At 42.5% G+C, this 19,430-nt stretch overlaps 1 protein-coding gene across 9 annotated transcripts in view; it reads left to right on the top strand.

The window, feature by feature from the left end:
* Positions 1-19,430, top strand: part of Dennd1a (DENN domain containing 1A) — a 523,854-nt gene that overhangs the window by 311,339 nt on the left and 193,085 nt on the right. For all 9 annotated transcript variants that reach the window (XM_026386221.2, XM_026386225.2, XM_026386220.2 and 6 more), the window contains one exon: positions 14,986-15,087. In XM_026386221.2, the coding sequence (XP_026242006.1) occupies positions 14,986-15,087 (102 nt within the window). The remainder of the gene's footprint in view (positions 1-14,985; positions 15,088-19,430) is intronic.

Genomic DNA, 19,430 nt, shown 5'->3' with positions numbered 1-19,430 from the left:
TGCATGAAAAAAATCCCACCTAGTGGTTGTAGTCATAAGTCTGTGGGGAGGACTTTGAGAAAGGGAAGAGCTTGACACCTTCTGAGTCCTTGCTTAGTGCCACACACTGTGCTGGAGGCTTTGCTGCTTTCACTTTGGAGCACTGATTGCTTACTCTCTGCAATATAGGAGCTATCCACACTTGTAGATGGGAAAGCTGAGGCTCTGAGAGGTAAGATCTTTTACATCCAGTCCCTCCACTATGAAGGGTCTATCAGCCCCCAGAGTCCCCCTGCTCTGTGCACCCTGAAGCTGTGTGTATTATGGCTGTCCCAACCCCAGGATTAGGCAGAGGCTCCAACTGTGCCAGAACTACTATTTCTCAGTATTTTGTGCTGGGGATTGAGGGGAGGGGAAAGGAGTGCAGCCCCATAGTCCTCCAAAGACAAGTTCTGATGACACTAGCGCCTGGAGCCTGGTTCCCTAGCTGCTCCCTTCTCTCATCTGTAAAATTAAGATGATGTCATACATCTAAAAAGAGTTGTGAGAATTAACTGGTACAGTGGATATGAAGAGCTTCTTTCAAATGTCGTATCGAATATTTATTATCATAATTAGTAGTAAAAAATATGAGGCAAAGTTTGAGTTGATGAATCCCTGGAGATTGTTCTGTAAAGAGAGAAGGAATTGGATGATAGTTGGTTTTCCTGGCATTTCCTTAGCATGCTGCATACCATTGGCACTCTCATCACATCTGGAGATTGCAGAGCGCAGTGTAGCAGGCTCTGGTCACCTCAGGCCTAGGAGAAGGTTAATGGGTTCCTCCTGGAAGCTCCCTCCTCTTTGCATTGGCATCTTCTTTTAAAATGAGTGTGATTCCAAAATGTCACTTAATTGTAAAGTTGAGATTAATTAACATAAAACAGTTTTAAACCCAACAAGTACTTTGGGCTCAGTTAAGCATCTACTGCTTCAGTCTCGTTTGTCATGGTGGATATGTTCTCTTGTGGAACCGGCAAGCCCTCAATCACGCTAGAAAATCTGAGTCATTGTTAGGAGAATCCCAGGGAAATGAGAACATCAATGATGTTCTTGGTTCCCATTTTTCTTCTTATTATTTGGCCATCATTATATGAAAGTCCCATTTAACACTGTTAAAATGACTTTTTAAAAAACCTTGAAATTTATAAATTTTTACCCATTAATGCTTAAATGAATCAGATTTCTGCTAGGTAAGAAGTGGCCTTCCTGAGGCCTGTGGAAGAGTGGAAAGAGCTCTTGCCCTGGAGTCCTGTGGGCCTGGGTTCAGATTCTAGCTCAACATGATATGTCCCTTCAAATCAGCTCCTTTATTTAAAGGAAGGACAAGTTTAGCAGTGGATAGTTATTCTGTCACACGGTTTGTCTGCTGTACACAAAACTGCTCTTTCATTAGCCTCTTCAGAGATGCCTGTTGGAAACACAAATAATGTTTTGGTCATTGAGTAAGGGCTGCTAAAATGCACAGCATTTCAGCATCAAGGACACCACCTTGGTGAAGGTGCCCCTGTCTTACATGTGGGTTTGTTAAGGTGCCTCATTCCTCAAGTGTAGTATGGGTAGAGTCCTAAGTTCATAAGAGTTTTTAGTGATGAACAAGGGAAAAAATACAAATCCCAGATTGTTGCCCATCACATGGGCACCAATAAATGAAAGTTATTAACATTATATGGGCATAGAATTGGAATACTTCAAAAAGAGCTAAAAGACACATCTAAGTTTGCCTTTGCCCTCTTTTCAGCCTCCATTTTTATTTTATAATGACTGATTTTTTCTAAATTAACATTCACTTAAAGGCACTTTTAACTGAGTTCAGACTTCTTTTCATAGAAAACTCCTTGCAAGTGACTGAGGCAGGGCTTTTGTAGGACCTCAGAGACCGGCAGTGATGATTGAAGAGAGGTGCCCTTGGCCCAGGCAAATCCCACTTCAGATCTGGGCACATGTGGTTTTATTTAACACCATGCTCAGTGACTCAGGGTACCGGTTTGTAACCATCAGGCATTTGCTGTTGATATGCAAGGTCACCACAGTAGGGGTGTGTTTGTCAACCAAATTAAACTTCCTCTTAATGACCTAAAATAATTGATTCGGAAGGCCTTTAAACGGGCCAGGGCAATGTGTAAGCAAGCTGAAATCCGGCTTTTCTGCACAAATTACTGCATCTTGTTTATTGTATTTATGTTTTGTCTTTGTTGAGAAGAATGAGGATGGACCACGGGTTTTTGGAGGAGGCAGTGAGCCTAAGTTTGAATCAAAGCTCTATCATTTGTCTCTGACAGTCAATAGGTATGTGCTTTACATCCCCATCAGCAAAATGGGCACCTACCTAAAGGGGTGACAGAAAGAATATGGCCAAAGTGCCATGCACATTAGTGGGTCCTCAGTGCTGGATGTTGTTATGTACAAAAGATTTCCAGTAGGCTCCTCAAGAAGATAGTATAATAGTAATTTGTACAAAGTAGTCAAACTGTGGTGTAATCTATACCTTTTTTATTCCTGCTAACCTGATTTCTCCATAAATCACTTGCTATATAAAGTTAAACATCTATACCGAAAATCATAATTAAAAATGGAGCAAATAAACCTCTTTTTCCATATTATTTGATTCTCAGCTGCCTTCAAAATGATTTTTAAAGTTGAACATTAAGATTTATGCCCTTCAGACTACAAAAGGAATATGTTTTTTCTTTGCCCATGGATTCAAACATTCATGATCCAAGAAAGCTCAGGCCTTTGCAGATAAAACTTGGGGCCACCATCCTATGTTTGTAGAGAAACATAGTCATTGGCTTAAGGCCTTTCTTAAGTATCATCAACAGTGCCATTAAAGTTTTGTTTGTGGGTGGAAGCTACCAGCATCCCATAGAGTGGTTTATGTGCCCCTTTTTTCCTCCATAAATGCAGTATCGAACAAAAGCTAAAAGGTGTAGATTGGGGTTGCCTAGACTCCTAAATACTTCCTTAGCCAAATATCTGTTAAACCTTGGGACCTAGGAGTTAATTGTTTTGAACGAGTCAGTGGCAATAAATTTATATCCTCTCTCTTCAGCATTTGACTGCAAATATTTTGTACTGACAGAATGGGTTAAATTATGAAGCTTGATAAGTGCATATGCACATTACCCATCCCTAGCTTTAGAAGAGGAAGGAAAAAAAAAGAAAGAAAGAAAGAAAAAGATAGCTATGATTTTTGGAAGTCGTCCCAATTTTTAAAAATAAGAGAATTTGGACATTTTGGCATATGGGGTTTTTTAAATGAAATTTCATGGAACTGAAAACAGTCAATTTTAGGTTTCCAAAAATTGTTTTGATTTTCGTTGGTATAAATTTGCTGCACATGGTTTTGGGGAAGTTCTGAGAGATACATTTAGGATTTAGGGGTTGATTTTTTTATTGTTGTTGTTTTTGTTAGATTTACGATTGAGTTTTTAAAGGTGATTTTTTTTTTTTAATTCAAAGTATAAATTGAAGGAGACCAGAGTTCATTTATAAGGGTGTTTTTTGGTAATGACATCATTCTTCATTGCTGACCAACTGGACTCATGGGCCAATTCATTGAGCCTCCTTTGGGCACGATTTGGACACCAAGACTCTTGATGCAAGTGACTTTGGCCATTCCATTAGCAGCAGCTGGGGATGATCAACACTGTGAGCATCACCTGTGTAGAGTCAGGATTATTGCACATCAAGGTTGGGCAGAGAGGGAAGATGCCCAGGAGGGGGCTCCAGGCCACCTGCTGTGTGAGGATCAAAGGGTTGAAAGGTCAGAGGGCACAGCTCCCTTAACCATATCTGTCTGTGCAATCGCTGCCTCAGATTGTAAATCTTGGCAATTTCATTAAGGCCTCCTGGCTGCTACTGGGGCATTGGAATAATAAAATTTTATATCTGCTGCCTTTCCTGCCTCTGGCTGCCAGGCTGATACATTCTGCACAAGATGGGGACGTCTTATGATCAGAGCGGCCCTGATGAAACCCCAGTTAGGAATTTGAGATCCACAGGACCTTATCCTCAGGAATTAAAAAAGAAGAAGAAGAAACAACTCCACACAAACTATCTAGCAGCCATTTGGATTTCCAGAGCACCTCTCCTATGAAAAGCAAGTTACCAGCATTTTCCCTCTTGCTAAATGCTTCCTCCTACTCACAGTAGGAGAGGCGAGCTGTGCCCGTGCTGCCGCTTATTAAACAGCCCCACTTCTAATGACTGGGGGTTCTATCTTCTGGGAAGCCCCAGCATCCAGACGGGTCTTTCTTCTCACTTGGCAAATCTTTTGGGTGTTTTTAGAGATATGTCTCCTGAATATGATTTTCCAAATATTTCTCCTAGATCTTAAGGTTGTTATGGACCTTTAGGGACCCTTGGCTCCTGGGCAAGACAAATCACAGTAATGGCTGCCCCTTTACTGCCCATATGTTTAAGACCCCCTGTAGTTTGTTTGAAAAGTTAAGAGATTTTCACAGTGAAGGTGCCATTTCTGAAATTTAAAGTGTTCCTTTTCACCGGGAGATAAGTTCACTCTGATTAAGTCCGTAATTCTCACTAAGCCATGTTTATGGAGGCAATAAACAATGTTTCAGTGTGCTTGTTAAATTGGGTCTCCAACCTCTCCACTCTTTAAAAATTGACATTTCAAATAAAAGGCAGGTGGAGATGGGAGTTGGGGTTTGCTGTGCTTAGTGATAGATGAATCATGGCAAGTGGCAGTTGTGTCGGAGGTGGGAGGCCCCATTTTTATGATAGGGTGACCCCAAATCATTTTGGGACTAAGGAATCTGCATCCCCTTACACTCTCAGTGAAGCTCTTAAATTCAAGTCTTATTGTTTCCAAATTGGATGGATACTATTTTGAACCACTGCCAGACACATTGCACTCATTTAATTTTCACAAAAAGTCTGTGCTGTGGTAGTGGTGGCTCTATTTTATAGATGATGAAATTTAGGCACAGAGAGGTGGCTTATCCAAAATCACACAGCTAATAATTAGTAGAAACAAGACTCATGCCCAGTTATTGTATGAAGTGTTTTAGTATATACAAACAAAAAAGCATTATACCGGCCTACTTTGGGGTCTGCTTGCTATCTCATATTAAGCACTCTATATATCCATGGAGGTGATAAGAGAAATATGTGACATGGCTGCTGTCCTTAGTACATGCTCAGCACCAGCTCTGTGCTGCTACACAGAAAAGGAGAAGAGTCCGAGACGCAAATCATAGCTGTTTTCACCCTGGGACCTGGAGTAAGTTACTTTGCCTCTTTCAACTTCATTTTGTTCTTCTGTAAAATGTGAATAATGATGCCTATTCCTTGAGGTTGCTTTGAAGTTATTTTTAAATAATATATTTTAAAATGTGATAGTTTTAAAACTCTACAGTGGTGTTGCGGCACAAATGTGAAAATAGTGGATTAAAGCAGTTACTTTAAGGGGAAAATGACGTCACATATGAAATGAGAAGAAATATCTCTGAGCAGGTTTTAATTGAGGGCTGTCATATCTGTTGTCTGTTGTACTTGGCTTAGGACTCAGAGATGGCCTTCATCATGGGAGCAAATGTAGTGGGAAGGTTTTCTTGAAGAGCAGATGATGTGGGCTGGAGACAGTCATGGTGAGCTACGTCTGGACCGTGCTTCTTGTCTCACTAAGGGCTCTGCCTACTGGTCCCTCATTTGTGCTTCGCAACAATGGGGAAAAGGATGACACCTTCTACATCTTCTTTTACATGTGGGGACACTGCGTTTCTAGCAGTAGGTAGGCAAATATAGTTTGAGGCAAAATCCTGGCAGAATCAGAGGCACAAACAGGCATGTCCTCTGCCCTTGGCAGATGGAGGGGCTGTGTTGGGTTGACTTGTAGAGTGGACTGCTTGGAGAAGTGGAGGAATCCATATCATAGAGGGAGGCCTGGCATTGAGGGAGCCCCTACCCAGTGGCCACATCTAGAGGGAACAGGTGCTCCAGTGTCTCTGCCAGTCCATCAGTAGTCCTGGAGGTAAGGATTATGACCTCTGGTCCACAGAGAGGGAAACTGATTCACATGGCAGCTAAGATCCTTGCCTTTACTGCTGCCTAGTTCTCAAATGAAAAGCCAGGACACAACCTTGGGACCTTCTGTCCCTGGGCCCAAGACCATCCAGAGGAGGGAATCAGACAAGCTCTGTGTGCATGGAGATGCTTGCTCTTCTGGGGTCAGGTCTTTTCTACTACCTATGACTGTGCCCATCCTCAGATGTATCCATGCCCTATCCACAAGGAGGCTGGGAACCCCTGAGGTTCAAAGATCATGGTTGAATTTTTTCCCCGTATCTTTAAGACCCAGACTAAAGTAAATGGGAATGGCTGATCCATACATGAGTGACCAAATGTTGAGTGAATGAACACCTGGTGGTGGCTGCCAAGAAAGGAGTTTTTCAGAGAAAAAGGCCCTTAGCTGACCTGGCTTGGCAATCTCTAGACGTGTTAATGAGTGTCAGTGCTTATTACCTTGTGAGGAGTGGATGCGGCCTGGCCTGGGAGGCATTTACCCTGTTTCCCTCCCTGCCAAGCTTCTGTTTCTGTTTAAAGCACACTAGGAAATTCCATGGTGTTTTCAGGGCTCCTCTGAACTATTGGGCTTAGATTTTAATTTTGTGGGGCAGGAAGGAGCAAATCAGTGACTCCTGGCTCCAAAGAAAAGCCACTACGTTTATCAACTTCTTGGCAGCTCAGTGACCTTTAGGGCCTGAGGAAGGGAAGGAAAATGTCACTCTTTATCTGTACGTACCCTAGATTTCAGGAGGGAATAAAGAGTTTAGAGTCCTGAATGTTTGCCTTTCCTCTTCCCATTTTTTTCATTTTCCTTTTCATTTCTTTTTCCTTTCCTTCTAGGAGGCCACCAGCTCCCCAAGCTGTTCTTTGTTATGTGCTCATATGTATGCGCATGCATTTGAGCACATTTCACATGTATCGTAGAGTAGAAGGAACACTGGCTCGTGGAACCAGATTCAAATTCTTTCTCTGACATGGTCTAACAGCCTGGGCAAATTATTTGATTTCTTTAGCCTCCGTTTTCTCGTCCATCTAATGGGTATGATTTTTTAAAGGAAACTCTCTCTTCCTTGGGAATTGTAAAGAGTTGGTCAGGCATCAAAGTACTACAGGCCTTGATTCATCTGTATGTTATATCTGCAGATTGAAATAGCACATAAGCAAATAAGGTGATGCATTGGGAAGTACAGAGGCCTTGCTGTCCAGCTGAGTCAGTACTTAGTGCCACTGCTTCTTAGCCACATGACATTAGACAGGTTGTTACCTTCCTGACTCTTGGTATCCCTCTTTCTCTACAGGGGTGCTGTGAGAATTAGGATAACTGATATGTTAATAGTGGGGCCGTGGAAAGAGCACAGTGACTGGTGGCTATTGTTGCCATGAGCTGTCAGTAAGAGATGAATGCAGAGCATGGAACACAATTCCTGGCATGCGCAGGTCCCCTGCAAATTCAGCTGTGGCTTGGACTTTTCTGTGACCATAGGAGTACACTTTGCAGAAAAAGCAACTACATGAAACTCAGCAGTTATCATTCAGTTTAGAATATAAACTATTAAGATGTAGCTTTTGGTTTGATTGCAACTTCACACCTGCCTTTCAAAAAAAAATTTTTTTTAAATGCTGCCAAAATTATACTTGAGAGTACGTTGAACATAGCGCCAGGACCCATATCAGTTGTGCCACTCACAGGGGGAGGAACTTTGACGCTTTTTGCCCCAGTGCTGGGGGTGGAATCCAGTGCCTCGCACATTCTAGACAAGCACTCTGCCACTGAGCTACAGACTCAGGCAGCAGGATTTCAGAGAATGTGCTCATGTGAGACATACCAGGAAAAAAGCAATAGGTTGATGGTAATCTACATTTTAATAGCAAAAATTGTAAAAGGACAGTCTCTTTAGCTTCCAGCTTTGCTTTGAAAGTCGGTTGTTTGAATCCTTCATCTCAGAACTCTATTGCCTTTATTGACATAACCATCAAATTGCAAATATAGTAACTTGCTTTTAATGCCCCACATTTATTGATCATTTAGTGCAGTCAGTTATTGTATAAATTCCTTATACATATCACCTGACTAAATCCTCACAGTACAACTGTGCAGCACTATCCCCATTTCATAGATAAGAAAGCTGAGGCTCAGAAGGAAATAACTTGCTGGAGGTTACACAGTGCAGAGGCCAAGGCTTGAATCTGGTGGCTTCCTTACAGAACCCATAGTCTTAATCACCATGTGAATGCCTGTCTTACTTTCTGTGTCCACTGTGAATTAATTCTACAGTACTTAATTATGATAATTTTACATGATTGTTATCATTGCCATCATTATTGTTATTCCCCTCACACTTCCTTGAACAGACTTCAATTTGCTTACGTTGGGCTTACATTGACCGTCTGGGCTTAAGTTGACATCTGCTGTAAGGCTGGCCTCCCAGTGGAAGGGATCCAGACTGTCATTTCATTCATTCTCCAGCTAATGAGCATGAGGCTCACGTCAGGCTCTGTGCTGGGCACTGGGGACAAATAGGATATGACTTTGTCATAGTATAAGGCCATAGAAAAAGTTCACTGGGTTCTGGTTCTTTTATACCATGAGTGTCATCTAACTGACCCCCGTAACCCTCAGCACAGTCTTTTGGAGCAGGCCAAAAAAGGGGGGCAAGAGCAGTGCTGAGGGTGGAACCTAGGGCTTCGCACATGCTGGACAGTGTCCCACCTGGCTTCCCAACCAGGTTAGTGCCTGAACACTCTTCAGAACCATCAAATTGCCAGGACCAACGCTTGCCCCTAGTTCTATGGCCTGGATTGGAGTCCTGCTTTTTTGTCACTAGCTATTTAATCCTTCCCCTGGATAGGCAGAGTCATCTATGCTGGCATGATTTAAATGAGTGTAGTCAGTGTTTTTTTTTTAATATTTGATGGCAGAAACATCATTGTTTTCACACAATCAACTCTAGAAAGTAAGACTGTATAAAATCATCGTAGCTTTAGGGGACACCAGAAGTAGAGTGATCTTCATACAGACCCCACCTTGTGTAGGAAAGTATATCAGAAAATCTAGAGACATTGGATTTTTAGGTTTATCCTAAGAGGGTATAAAATGAAAACAGTTTTTTAACAATCCTGAGCAAGACAAGAAAGTGGGCAGGGAGCCGAACACGTCCACAAATCATATGCATTTTGGGGCATGTCCCCAGGGAGAGTTGCCTTGTTGTGGCACTCATTCACCATCATCCATGCACACTTATCTTTTCAGGTCTGTTGTGATTTTTGTTCTGTGTTCTGGACATGGTACTTATGTGTTTATCAACTTCATTGAGGTGTAATTTATGCATAATAGAACATTCATTTGAAGTGTATGAGCAAATGAATAGACAGAGTCATCTATAATCCTCCATGAAACTACCACCACAGTAAATACATAGAATATTCCTATTACCCCAAAAGGTCATTTCTTTTAGCAGACACTAATTTTGCACTTCTCATGTGCCAGGCACTTTTCTAAGTATTTAAAAAATGTTAACCCATAAGGTAAGTTCTGTTATCCACAGTCGGCAGATGAGGAAACTGAGGCATGGTAAGATTAAGTGACTTGCCCAAGTTTGTATTGCTGGTGAGGGGTGAAGATTAATTAGAATTCAGATGAACTGGCTTCTGGGTCTATGTTGTTCTCATCTGGTTCTACTCCCTTTCATTTATTCATTCATTCATTCATTCATTCATTCATTGCTTCCACCCAAGCCAAATATTGGGGTAGCCGCTGAATGTATAGAGATCTAGTTCCTTGATCCCAAGAAGCCCAGAGATTATGAAAGGAACCAAATACTCAATCAGATTCACTCTAGACACACAAGTTGTTCAGATCTGTGAGTAACAGCCAGGGAACCCAGGCTGTGGAAAGCTCGCTGCTCCCTCAGGTTCTCCAAAGTGAGGGGAGCCACAGCTGAGCTCTAGGGACCATCAGAGAAGAAGAGGCAGGCAGGGAAGGAGCTGCTGTTCATTGAGTACCTGTTATGGGTGTTCTGGAACTCACATTCGCTTCTATAAACCTCACAACCACCCTGTGAGGCAGGGTCTATAATTGATCCCCATATCATGGATTGAAAACCTGAAATGTGTGTGAGATTGAATATATTGATTAGGCTACCCACTGGGTAAAGGCAAACCAGAGGTGACGACCTAAGTTATAGCCAGTGTCCTGTCCTCTCAACTGCCCCTAAGCACCTCTCATACTATGCATTTCCCCTTCCCTGGCCCCAAAAATAGGGGTCAAGTTAAGACTATGTGACAAAGCTTATAGGGAAAGACATTTTTGATTAACAATATTGATGGGAAGATACCATTTTTGCGTTTCTCTGTGTAAGAAATGCCATTTGGAGAGCTGTGTGCATGTCAGTGTGGTTTTTTTTTCTTTTCTTTTTTTTTTTTTTCCCCTTCATTCTGAGAAAAAGCTTATAGAGCCTGGTGGGGGAAGGGTTTGCAGCTGGCAGGAGCTTTGGCATATGTTGTAACTAAAAAGAGAGGGAATGTGTTGGTGGGACAAGCTACCGGAGAGCTGTCTCGGTGTGCTGCGGTACTAGTAAGTGTTTTAATTGGGTAGGATTTTTGGAGGACTATTTTGACATCTGCTCGTGTCTTTGCTGATTTTTCTTCACTTAGAGTAGGAAACACAAGCTGTGGATAAAATGACTTTAAAATAATTGGAAGTAAAGATATCTCTCTCAAAGACAAATTTGAGAGGGACACTTTTTAAGAAGTGGAAACTAAATTCCACTTCTAGGAATCCATCCTGAAGTACAAAGCTTTATCCTACAGATTTCATGACAATATTATATAGAATAATTTCTTTAAAGCTGGAAATAACATTCAACCAAAGGGACTTGGCTGAGTTTGTCTTCATGCAGTGGAGCCCCCTGTAGCAATTAGTAATGATCTTCACAAAGCTTTGAATGGAGTGGAGCATTGCTTATACTGCAATCAGTGAGAAAATCAGAAAGGAGCAATAAGAATGATTTCAACCTATGTTTTTAAAAGTAAGGAGGGAGGAGCATGGAAGGAAATACACCAAAATATGTTATCCAATTGAAGGATCTAAGGTAATGGTAATTTTCTTTGAAATCTTCTTTCCCTCCCCTCACACCGCTCCTTCTTCCAGCCTTCTTTTAATTGCAGTACTGGGCCTAGCAAATGCTACATAAAGCACTCTACCACTGAGCTACATGCCCAGTCCTTTTAAAAGTTGTTTTTTGAGATAGGGTCTCACTAACTTGCCCAGGCTGGCCTTGAACTTGTGTTTCTCCTGCCTTGGCCTCTTGAGAAACTGGGACTGCAGGTTTGCACCACTGCACCCAGCACACCTTTCCCATTTTTTGTAGTAGGCATGTATGATGTTTCAGATACAAAAGGCAGGCCAGATTTTGCAGAAGAGAAAACAGATCCTGAGAGCATTCATATAACTGTATGCACCTCACAGCTACTCATTCTGAAGCCTGAGCAGAGAATTTAGGATCTCTTCAGAGAGGAATAAACTTTGGAGTCAAGACTATGCTTAAAGCCAGCTCTGCTGCCACTCACTGGCTATGGGGCTTTGGGCAGTTTGTTTGCCTCTCTGAGCTACCAGTTGTTCACCTTTACCAGGGACATGGTAGTATCTCCCTCACAGCATGGTTAAGATGAAGTGAGCTGGCACCAAGTAATCATCCAGCTTCCTTCTCCTCCAGCACTTCCCACTTCACAGCCCCAGTGTGAGTTTTTCTTGCCTTTCTTCATTCTCCTAGTTGCCTTGAGTCTTTCAGGGACAGGGCACCATCCGGCCAAACCAGCCTCTGATTCTTTCCTTGGGAACACTGAGCTTCAGGAACGCCCTTGAACCCATGCCAGCCCCTTTGGAGAGGCTTTGCCACCAAGAGGGCAGCATTGTCCTACAAGAGGAAACTGTGCCACTGTAGCTCCTGCCTGGAGCCTGGTGCTAGGGGCATTTCGGTTACTAAGGGGACCCTGGCCTGCTAAATCTGAAGAAAGGGCCAGGTTTTTTCCTCTTCTTCAGCCTGCTGCCATTGTTGGAAAAGTAAACACTCCACACAGCTTAGCCGGCAAGTCCTCCAGCCAGGAGTGGGAAGAAATCAAAAGCCTGCCCGAGCCTAGCCATGGAGAGTCCACAAGGGCTGGTCTGTGCTGCTGGGGCCCCTCTGGGGACAGAGGAACAAGGCCCGATTCTGGTCCAGAATCAACATCCACTCACAAGGCCTTTCAGCCCCTGATGCTTCTCTACAGTGGTCATTGCCTCCTGCCCCCTTCTGTTTGGGGCTGTTTGGGAGGTCAGATGAGGCAAATAGGTGATTCTTGGTACAGGGGTCTCCATTTAGTCTTCGAGGCCTGGCCATCCTCAACTGCCTCTCTGATTCAGTTTCTGTGCTTTAGCTTTCAAAATGAGAAGCAAATAGTTACCACCAAGAGAATGGAAGCATTTCCGCCCTTAAGCCAATGCTACTACAGCTCTTCTGTCTATAGCTATTGTATGTGTTAAATAATAATAATAGCCGCTAAATGGTAAATAATAAGCTGTACTATGGCTCTGCACTGTGTGTCCCTGACCTCTAATTCTCACACAGTCCAGGGGGACGTGAGAGAAGGAGAGGTCATAGCTCTTCCAACTTCTCAGATGAAGAAACCAATTAGACACACAGCCTTAGGCAAGCTGTTGCACTTCTTGGAGCCTCAGTTTCTCATCTTGAAAATAGGAATGGTGATATCTCACTACCAGGTCACTGGTGGAAATGAAAGCATCTGTGTGGTGATCCTTCATGAGCTCCAAAATGTGACATAGTGGAAAAAATGGTTGTCCATGCTGTTTATTTAACTTCCTGCTGGTGCAGTGCAAGGCCTTCAACCTGCTGAGTTGCTGGCAGAGTGGGCAGCTAAAGAGCTGTGGACAGCTCTCCGACTCTTGATGTTCTCCTCCATGAAACAGGGATTATGCTTTGTAAGACAAAAGTGCTGTACAACATTCAGTGATTGAATTATTATCAATCCCTTCATTTTTTGATGGCCATTGGCCTATAAATAGGGCAGTAATTAATGTGCATATTGAGGTTTAGTGGGGAGAATAAACTCAGATTAGCCATCTTGTCCATCCTCTGTGGATCTCAGCACGTGGTAAGGACTTAGCAGATGTTTTCAGGTTGATCAGTAGGTTTGTGGACTGCCCCAGTGGCCCAGAGGAGTCAGATGGAGTTAGAGGCTCTGGACCTAAGTGGAAGGCTTGCCCAGGAGTATTTTTTCAACCCTAGAAGGCTTCTGACCAGCATGGTTCCACCCTCCTGCTAGGAAGAATCTCAGAATGTTTATTTAGGTACCAAGTGCTATCCTAGGGACTGGAGTTTAAATATCAGCCAATGTCAGCACTTACTAAGCATGGATCACTTCATTAGGCACTGGTTATTAGCCACACAGTGGCAAGCTTTTCAGATGAGCCCAGTGGGGGGAGGCAGGCAAAGGGGTGCCAGGGCTTCAGGGATGAGGGCTGAGATCAATCTTACTGAGGGTATCTGGCGACAAGGAGGTGGATAGTGTGGTGCAGGGAACATGGGCTACAGAGGAGGCAGTGCTACCTTCTACCACTTACTTACCTCATTTGTCTGAACTCATTTTCCTCGAGTTATGAACAATAAGGGTAACAACATCCACTTTGCGGAGTCTTGATAAGAATTATTTGTACTTTTAAATTGGTCATTTCCAGAGCATTAGCAAATGGGCTTTCACACCATCATATGTCTGGGTCTGGTGTTAAACACATTCCCCACCTCCACCCCAGCCAGGGCCTTGGTATGCACACAGGTTGGCTCCTTCAGTCCCAGCCTTGCTGGCCAGATCTCCTGGGCAGTGCATACCTAGACAGTCATATGGTGCACTCGATAGGAAATTAATAATGAAATCAGTCCCTTACATATAGGGTTACCATATGTCCCGTCTTCTGCCTGTTGCCCTGGTATGATATGCACTCTTCTAAGTTCACAAGTGTCCCAGTTTGAATGACACCTGATAGGGTCTTCCTACTTTGGGCAAAATAAAATAGACAATAGTTCTGAAGTTTAAAACCTGTGAGGAGCAAATTTGATACAAATGGGGAAGGAGGACTGAATGATGGTGGGCAGGCAGGAGAAAGATGAAAATGGATTCTAGCAGTGAATTAACAGTGGAATTTGAACAATAAAAACTCAGGTCACACAATGTAATACCACAGTTTATAGATAGTTGCTGCTAGATGAGGGGCTCCATGTCATCCCTTCCTCCCTTCACCAAGCAGAAGTACCTCTTCTAGAAGTCCTGAGTCTCCCTTATCCTACCACTAAATGAGTGGCCCATGGCCAGAGCCATTAGTAGCTGGGTTTTTATGGAAAATGGAACCAGACTGAAAGTGTGACCTTCCTACTTAGTGTTCAAGAGAAATGTGAACATACCATATTCTTTACCCAAGAATGATGAAATCCGAAAGAGAGATGAGCAGGTTGCTTTTGGTAAATGAGAAGAAAGGAATGAATGTGGGTGTCTTAAAAGCCCTTTGTATATTCCTGGAGCCAGAGGTTTAGGTCTTCAGCTTATGTTTAAAAAAGTACACTCATGTGCATGCATGTGCACATACACAGAGAAAACAATGATAGGGTACAGTCTTTCTCTTCTTAGCTGTGAGACCTGGGGCATGTTACTCAGGGTGGGTGAAACTCGCTTCACTCCTGGGTCTGGGGATGACATGCAAACTCAAGAGTTTTCACAGGAGTTAAATGAATAACAAATGCAAACCATTTATGGGCTGCCAGAGTACTAGTAAGCTTTGGTCAAATGTCACCTTTTTCTCTACTCCCCTCCCTGGAGAAGCAAAGAGGGAATATCTGTGTCCTGGTAGAATTTCAATGACTTTCTCTTCTGGATTTTGTTTATTTGCAGAAAGTCAGAAACATGGCCCTGGATGATGTTGTGATCCTGAATGTGGATACCAACACCCTGGAAACTCCCTTTGATGACCTCCAGAGCCTTCCAAATGATGTGGTGGGTAATGCGCTCTTGAGATCTGACTCCTGCTTGCTTGTGCCATGGAAATGAACATGACTTAGAGTGTGTGGAGGGAGAGAAGATAGCTGTGGTTTTCCTGTGGCCTAAGAACTGTGGTTTGTTTCTCTGTCTTCTCTGAAACAGGGTAGAAAGTTGTGAGGTAGTTTATTCTTTGAGTTTTATTGTGCTCTGATGACTTTCATCTGAAAGTCTGTGAAGTAATTCCAGAGTCTGAGGAACTTCTCTTCTGTGGGAGCCTGGGAAGGAGGGATGCCACACTTCCCTAGCACATTGCCATCTCTAGAGAGCAGGGTAGCATCTTCTGAGTAACACCCAGATGGTGGGTAGGAGGGTTTTCAGTGTGTACAGTGTACAGTAATTCAAACCTATGTGGGTTCTATAGAATTGAAAGTGACTGACTGCCATATTTGCCAGTTGACATCTGGCCATACTAGTATCTCACGTCAGCTCCTGTGGCAGCTTTGAAAGTTGACTTGTCTACCCCATAATCAACCCAAGGAAGAATCTGGCCTCATAGGCAAGGGTGGTCTTCATGTTCCTGTGGTTCCATGTGCCAGAATATCCATACATTCTTCTGGCTTCCAAAATGAAAGAAGCCCATGTTGCTGGCCCTGTGCAACAGATCAGACTGGGTTTGTGTCTGGGAGTGTTTGACATGGTGGGTGGTGGTGCTCCATCTGTCAGGAGCCCCTGTGGCACTGTGCTTTTCTTAAGGGATTACTGTGTATTGATGAATGATTTCAGACTTCTCTGCTTTTACCTTCCTGTGAGATTTGGGGATGGAATGTTATTTGTGTGCTATATTAAAAAAAAAAATGTTTCCTTTGCAGCATCACTGAATAATGGCTACTATCATTGACCTGTTGTTCACTAGGTGCTGTGCTAAGTCCTTGTCACTGACCTCTCCTTTACTCTTTGCACCACTCTGAGGAAGGTCTCTTCTCCACTCCCAATATGCAAGCCCAACTCTTGAGTGCATAGAGCCTACCCTGTTCCCGTTCCCTGGTCAAGCTCCTCTGTAAGGCATGGATCTCTCAAGCAGGGACCTTGCAACTGCCAAGTGAAATGTGGGAAGTGACTGACTGGGAGGCATATCAGCTGCAAAATAATGGCCAAGGGCTCTGACACAGAACAGGATGACTGTCAACTCAGAAACCATGCAGTGTTCCAACTGACTCCATCTGCATTACTCTAACCCTGTACAGGCAAAGAGAAGGCAGAACTCCATAGAGTACCTTCCAGTAAGGGAAAGCAGACATGTAAATTATATGTACACCACAGTGTAACATAACAGGGACCACAAGGGAAATAGAAATCAGTCACAGAAAGGCCCAGGAGAGAGAGTAACAAACTTTGGGAGAGTTTAATGGAATCTTCCTGAAGATGACAGGTTCTAAGATTCCTTTTAAGTGATCTTTGAGGCTTTCTCAGGGAAGCAAAGGAACTCAAGCAAGTTATTTTCTATCTTAGCACTTCTGCTTCCCCCTCTACAGGAGAGGTGCCAAGAGTACTCTTAGGATTATTGTGGTAAATTATAATGTTCACCCAATGCCTAGTACAGTGTTCATATGTTGCCAGTGGTCAATAAATGGTATCTGCATTTTTTTAATAAAATAGTTGTTGATAATTACAGACAAGTTAGTAGATCACTAATACCCTCCTGGTCCTAATAGTCTCAGCCTGGGCATATAGGGCTTCTTAACTTCAAGCTGGTTTGAAAGAGAATTGAGAATATTTTACAGCAGTGTTTCCCCACATGGGGTCCCAAGATAGTAATGGGAAGGGAATGTGTGGTCCATAAGGCACCTATTGTATTTCAGTGGAATTCATAAGTTGGATTCTGTAATGCTACATGAACTTTACAAAAGGAGAGATTCTGTCTCATCTTTGACACAGGACCTGCTACTTCCAGTGTATCAGCATGTCCACAGTTGACCCTACAATCTCTCCTTTTTGCCAGAGCTGCTGAAGGATTGAACAACTTAAACATTTTGTTAGTCCACATCCTCTTTCCCATCCCTCCTAAATGCCACCTGATGTACCCTCTTGTTTCTCCCCTGCACTATTGCCAGCAGCCTACAAATTGGTTCATCTAATCCCATCTTCCTCCCTCCAGTCCTTCCAGGTGTACCAGAGTGACTTTTCTAAAAACAAAAATTAAACTATATATCCCTCCAACTTGAAATTGCTCCATCAATGAAAATGATCTGGGAAAAAAAAAACTTTTAAAGACAAAATATTCTTCCAAAACTTCCCTCTACCTATAGATTCAAGGCAAGTTTGCTTTGTTCACTTTGGACTCACACAGACCTATGTTTAAATCCTGGCCATGTGACTTGGGGCAAAATTACTAAAGATCTCTTCATTTCTTCATAAGGTTGTAAGAATTCAATGTGACGTATATAATCAAAATATCCATCCTGTGGTCACTCTAGATGGTAGTTAACAACAAAGTACAGGTGTGAATGATGATAAGCACAGCATTTAAAGCCCCACTTCATGGTGTGATGCTCCTGGGGTTTCTATTTGATTGTTTTTTCATAGTTTTAGCTCTCTCCCCTCCCTTCTTCTAACCCTATATTAGTAGTTCTCCCACACTTAGGTATTGTTCCATAGCTTCATACTTTTCATGCAGTTTCTTTTGTTCAAAATATCCTATCCCATCCATTAATCTCTCAGTTACTCTTCAAGACTTTCTCTAAACATTATGCTAAAAATTTTCCTTGACCTCTGCAAGGAAAGAGACCTATGTTGACCATATCTTTTCCCAAAGCCTTTTGTATTCCTTGTGTAATCGCACTGATCTATTACCAGCATGTCCACAGTTGACCCTACAATCTCTCCTTTTTGCCAGAAAAAAAAATGGCTTTCCCATTGAATTGTTACTTTTTGAGAACATGAACCAATCTCTGTTTCCCAAAGATCTAGCAGCCATTGAATAGATAGTTGGAAGGATGGAAAGCACATATGGGTTGGGTTATTTTGATAGATGAAATCTTGCAAAACATGGCATCCATGCTGGAAATTTTATTAAAAGAGGTCTTGATTCTGCTGCTAGCCATGATGGAACTGGATTAATCTTCCCACTATTAACTGTTGAAACTCTGGACAGGCAGATTGGTTAACAGGTCATTCAGAGCTGTGATCACAGAATGAGAGGAAACAAGTGATGTGAGACTTATCATTCCCCTGGCTTTCTTCCTTGAGGCATTTTCCAGACACCTGATACCAGAAGGGCGATCCTCAGCAAAGTACAACACTTTTATTGAGTTAGAAGGTTAAAATCTGAGTTTGTGAGTCAGAAAGAGTACTGGACAGGGGGGAGCAACATCACAGGAAAAGTTTCAGAAATCTGAATTGACTGACTTATTGAATAATCTGCCCAAATGGAGGATGAAACTCCTGATCAAAGTCTACACAATGATTGGGCTGGGGATGTGGCTCAAGCGGTGGCTCACTCGCCTGGCATGTGTGAGGCCCGGGTTCGATCCTCAACACCACATACAAACAAAGATGTTCTGTCCGCCGAAAGCTAAAAAATAAATATTAAAATTCTCTCTCTCTCTCTCTCTCTCTCTCTCTCTCTCTCTTTAAAAAAATTTTTTTTAAAAAAAGTCTACACAATGAACTATATTCCCTGAGTCCACACAGGCTTAGGAATCATTCAGGTTCAGACCAGTCAGAATAGAGACCTGGATGATCACTGAGGATAAGCACTAGAGACTGGGGAGAGTATGACTTCATAATAGGTCTAAATTAACTCTAGAGTAAAGGTTATTTTATCTCTGCCCAAACAATACATAAAATCAAGCCTTGAAAACTTAAGAGAGGGCTTTAGGGGTGCTGGTAATGTGCTGGCTTTTGATCTGAGTACTAGTTATATGGGGAAGAATTCAAGCTGGATATAATTTTTAAAATTATGGATGAGTTAATTTTTATGTTGTTATGTTAAACTTCAATAAAATGTTTTAAGCAATCCTAGTGATTCAGAAGGCTGAGGCAGGAGGATCACAAGTTCCAGGCTAGCCTCAACAACTTCACAAGGCCCTAAGCAACTTAGCTAGACCCTGTTTCAAAATAAAAAATTTTAAAAAGTCTGGGGATGTGATTTAATGGCAAAGCACCCCTGGGTTCAATCACCAGTACCAAAAAAAAAAAAAAAAAGTTTGAAACAAGTCTGTTTCTAAAGTCTAGAAAGGAATCAACCTAATGTACAAGAAAATTCAACCACTTGTCAAAATAAACTTTAAAAGAAGACAAGAAACCCAGCATTCAACTCCTGACGTTATCAGTACTTAGCATCCTATTTTAAAAGTACA

Source organism: Urocitellus parryii, chromosome 4, assembly GCF_045843805.1.
Source record: "Urocitellus parryii isolate mUroPar1 chromosome 4, mUroPar1.hap1, whole genome shotgun sequence".
NCBI lineage: Eukaryota > Metazoa > Chordata > Mammalia > Rodentia > Sciuridae > Urocitellus > Urocitellus parryii.
The sequence above is the reverse complement of the archived record's forward strand: the minus strand, read 5'-3'. Positions and strand labels throughout refer to the sequence as shown.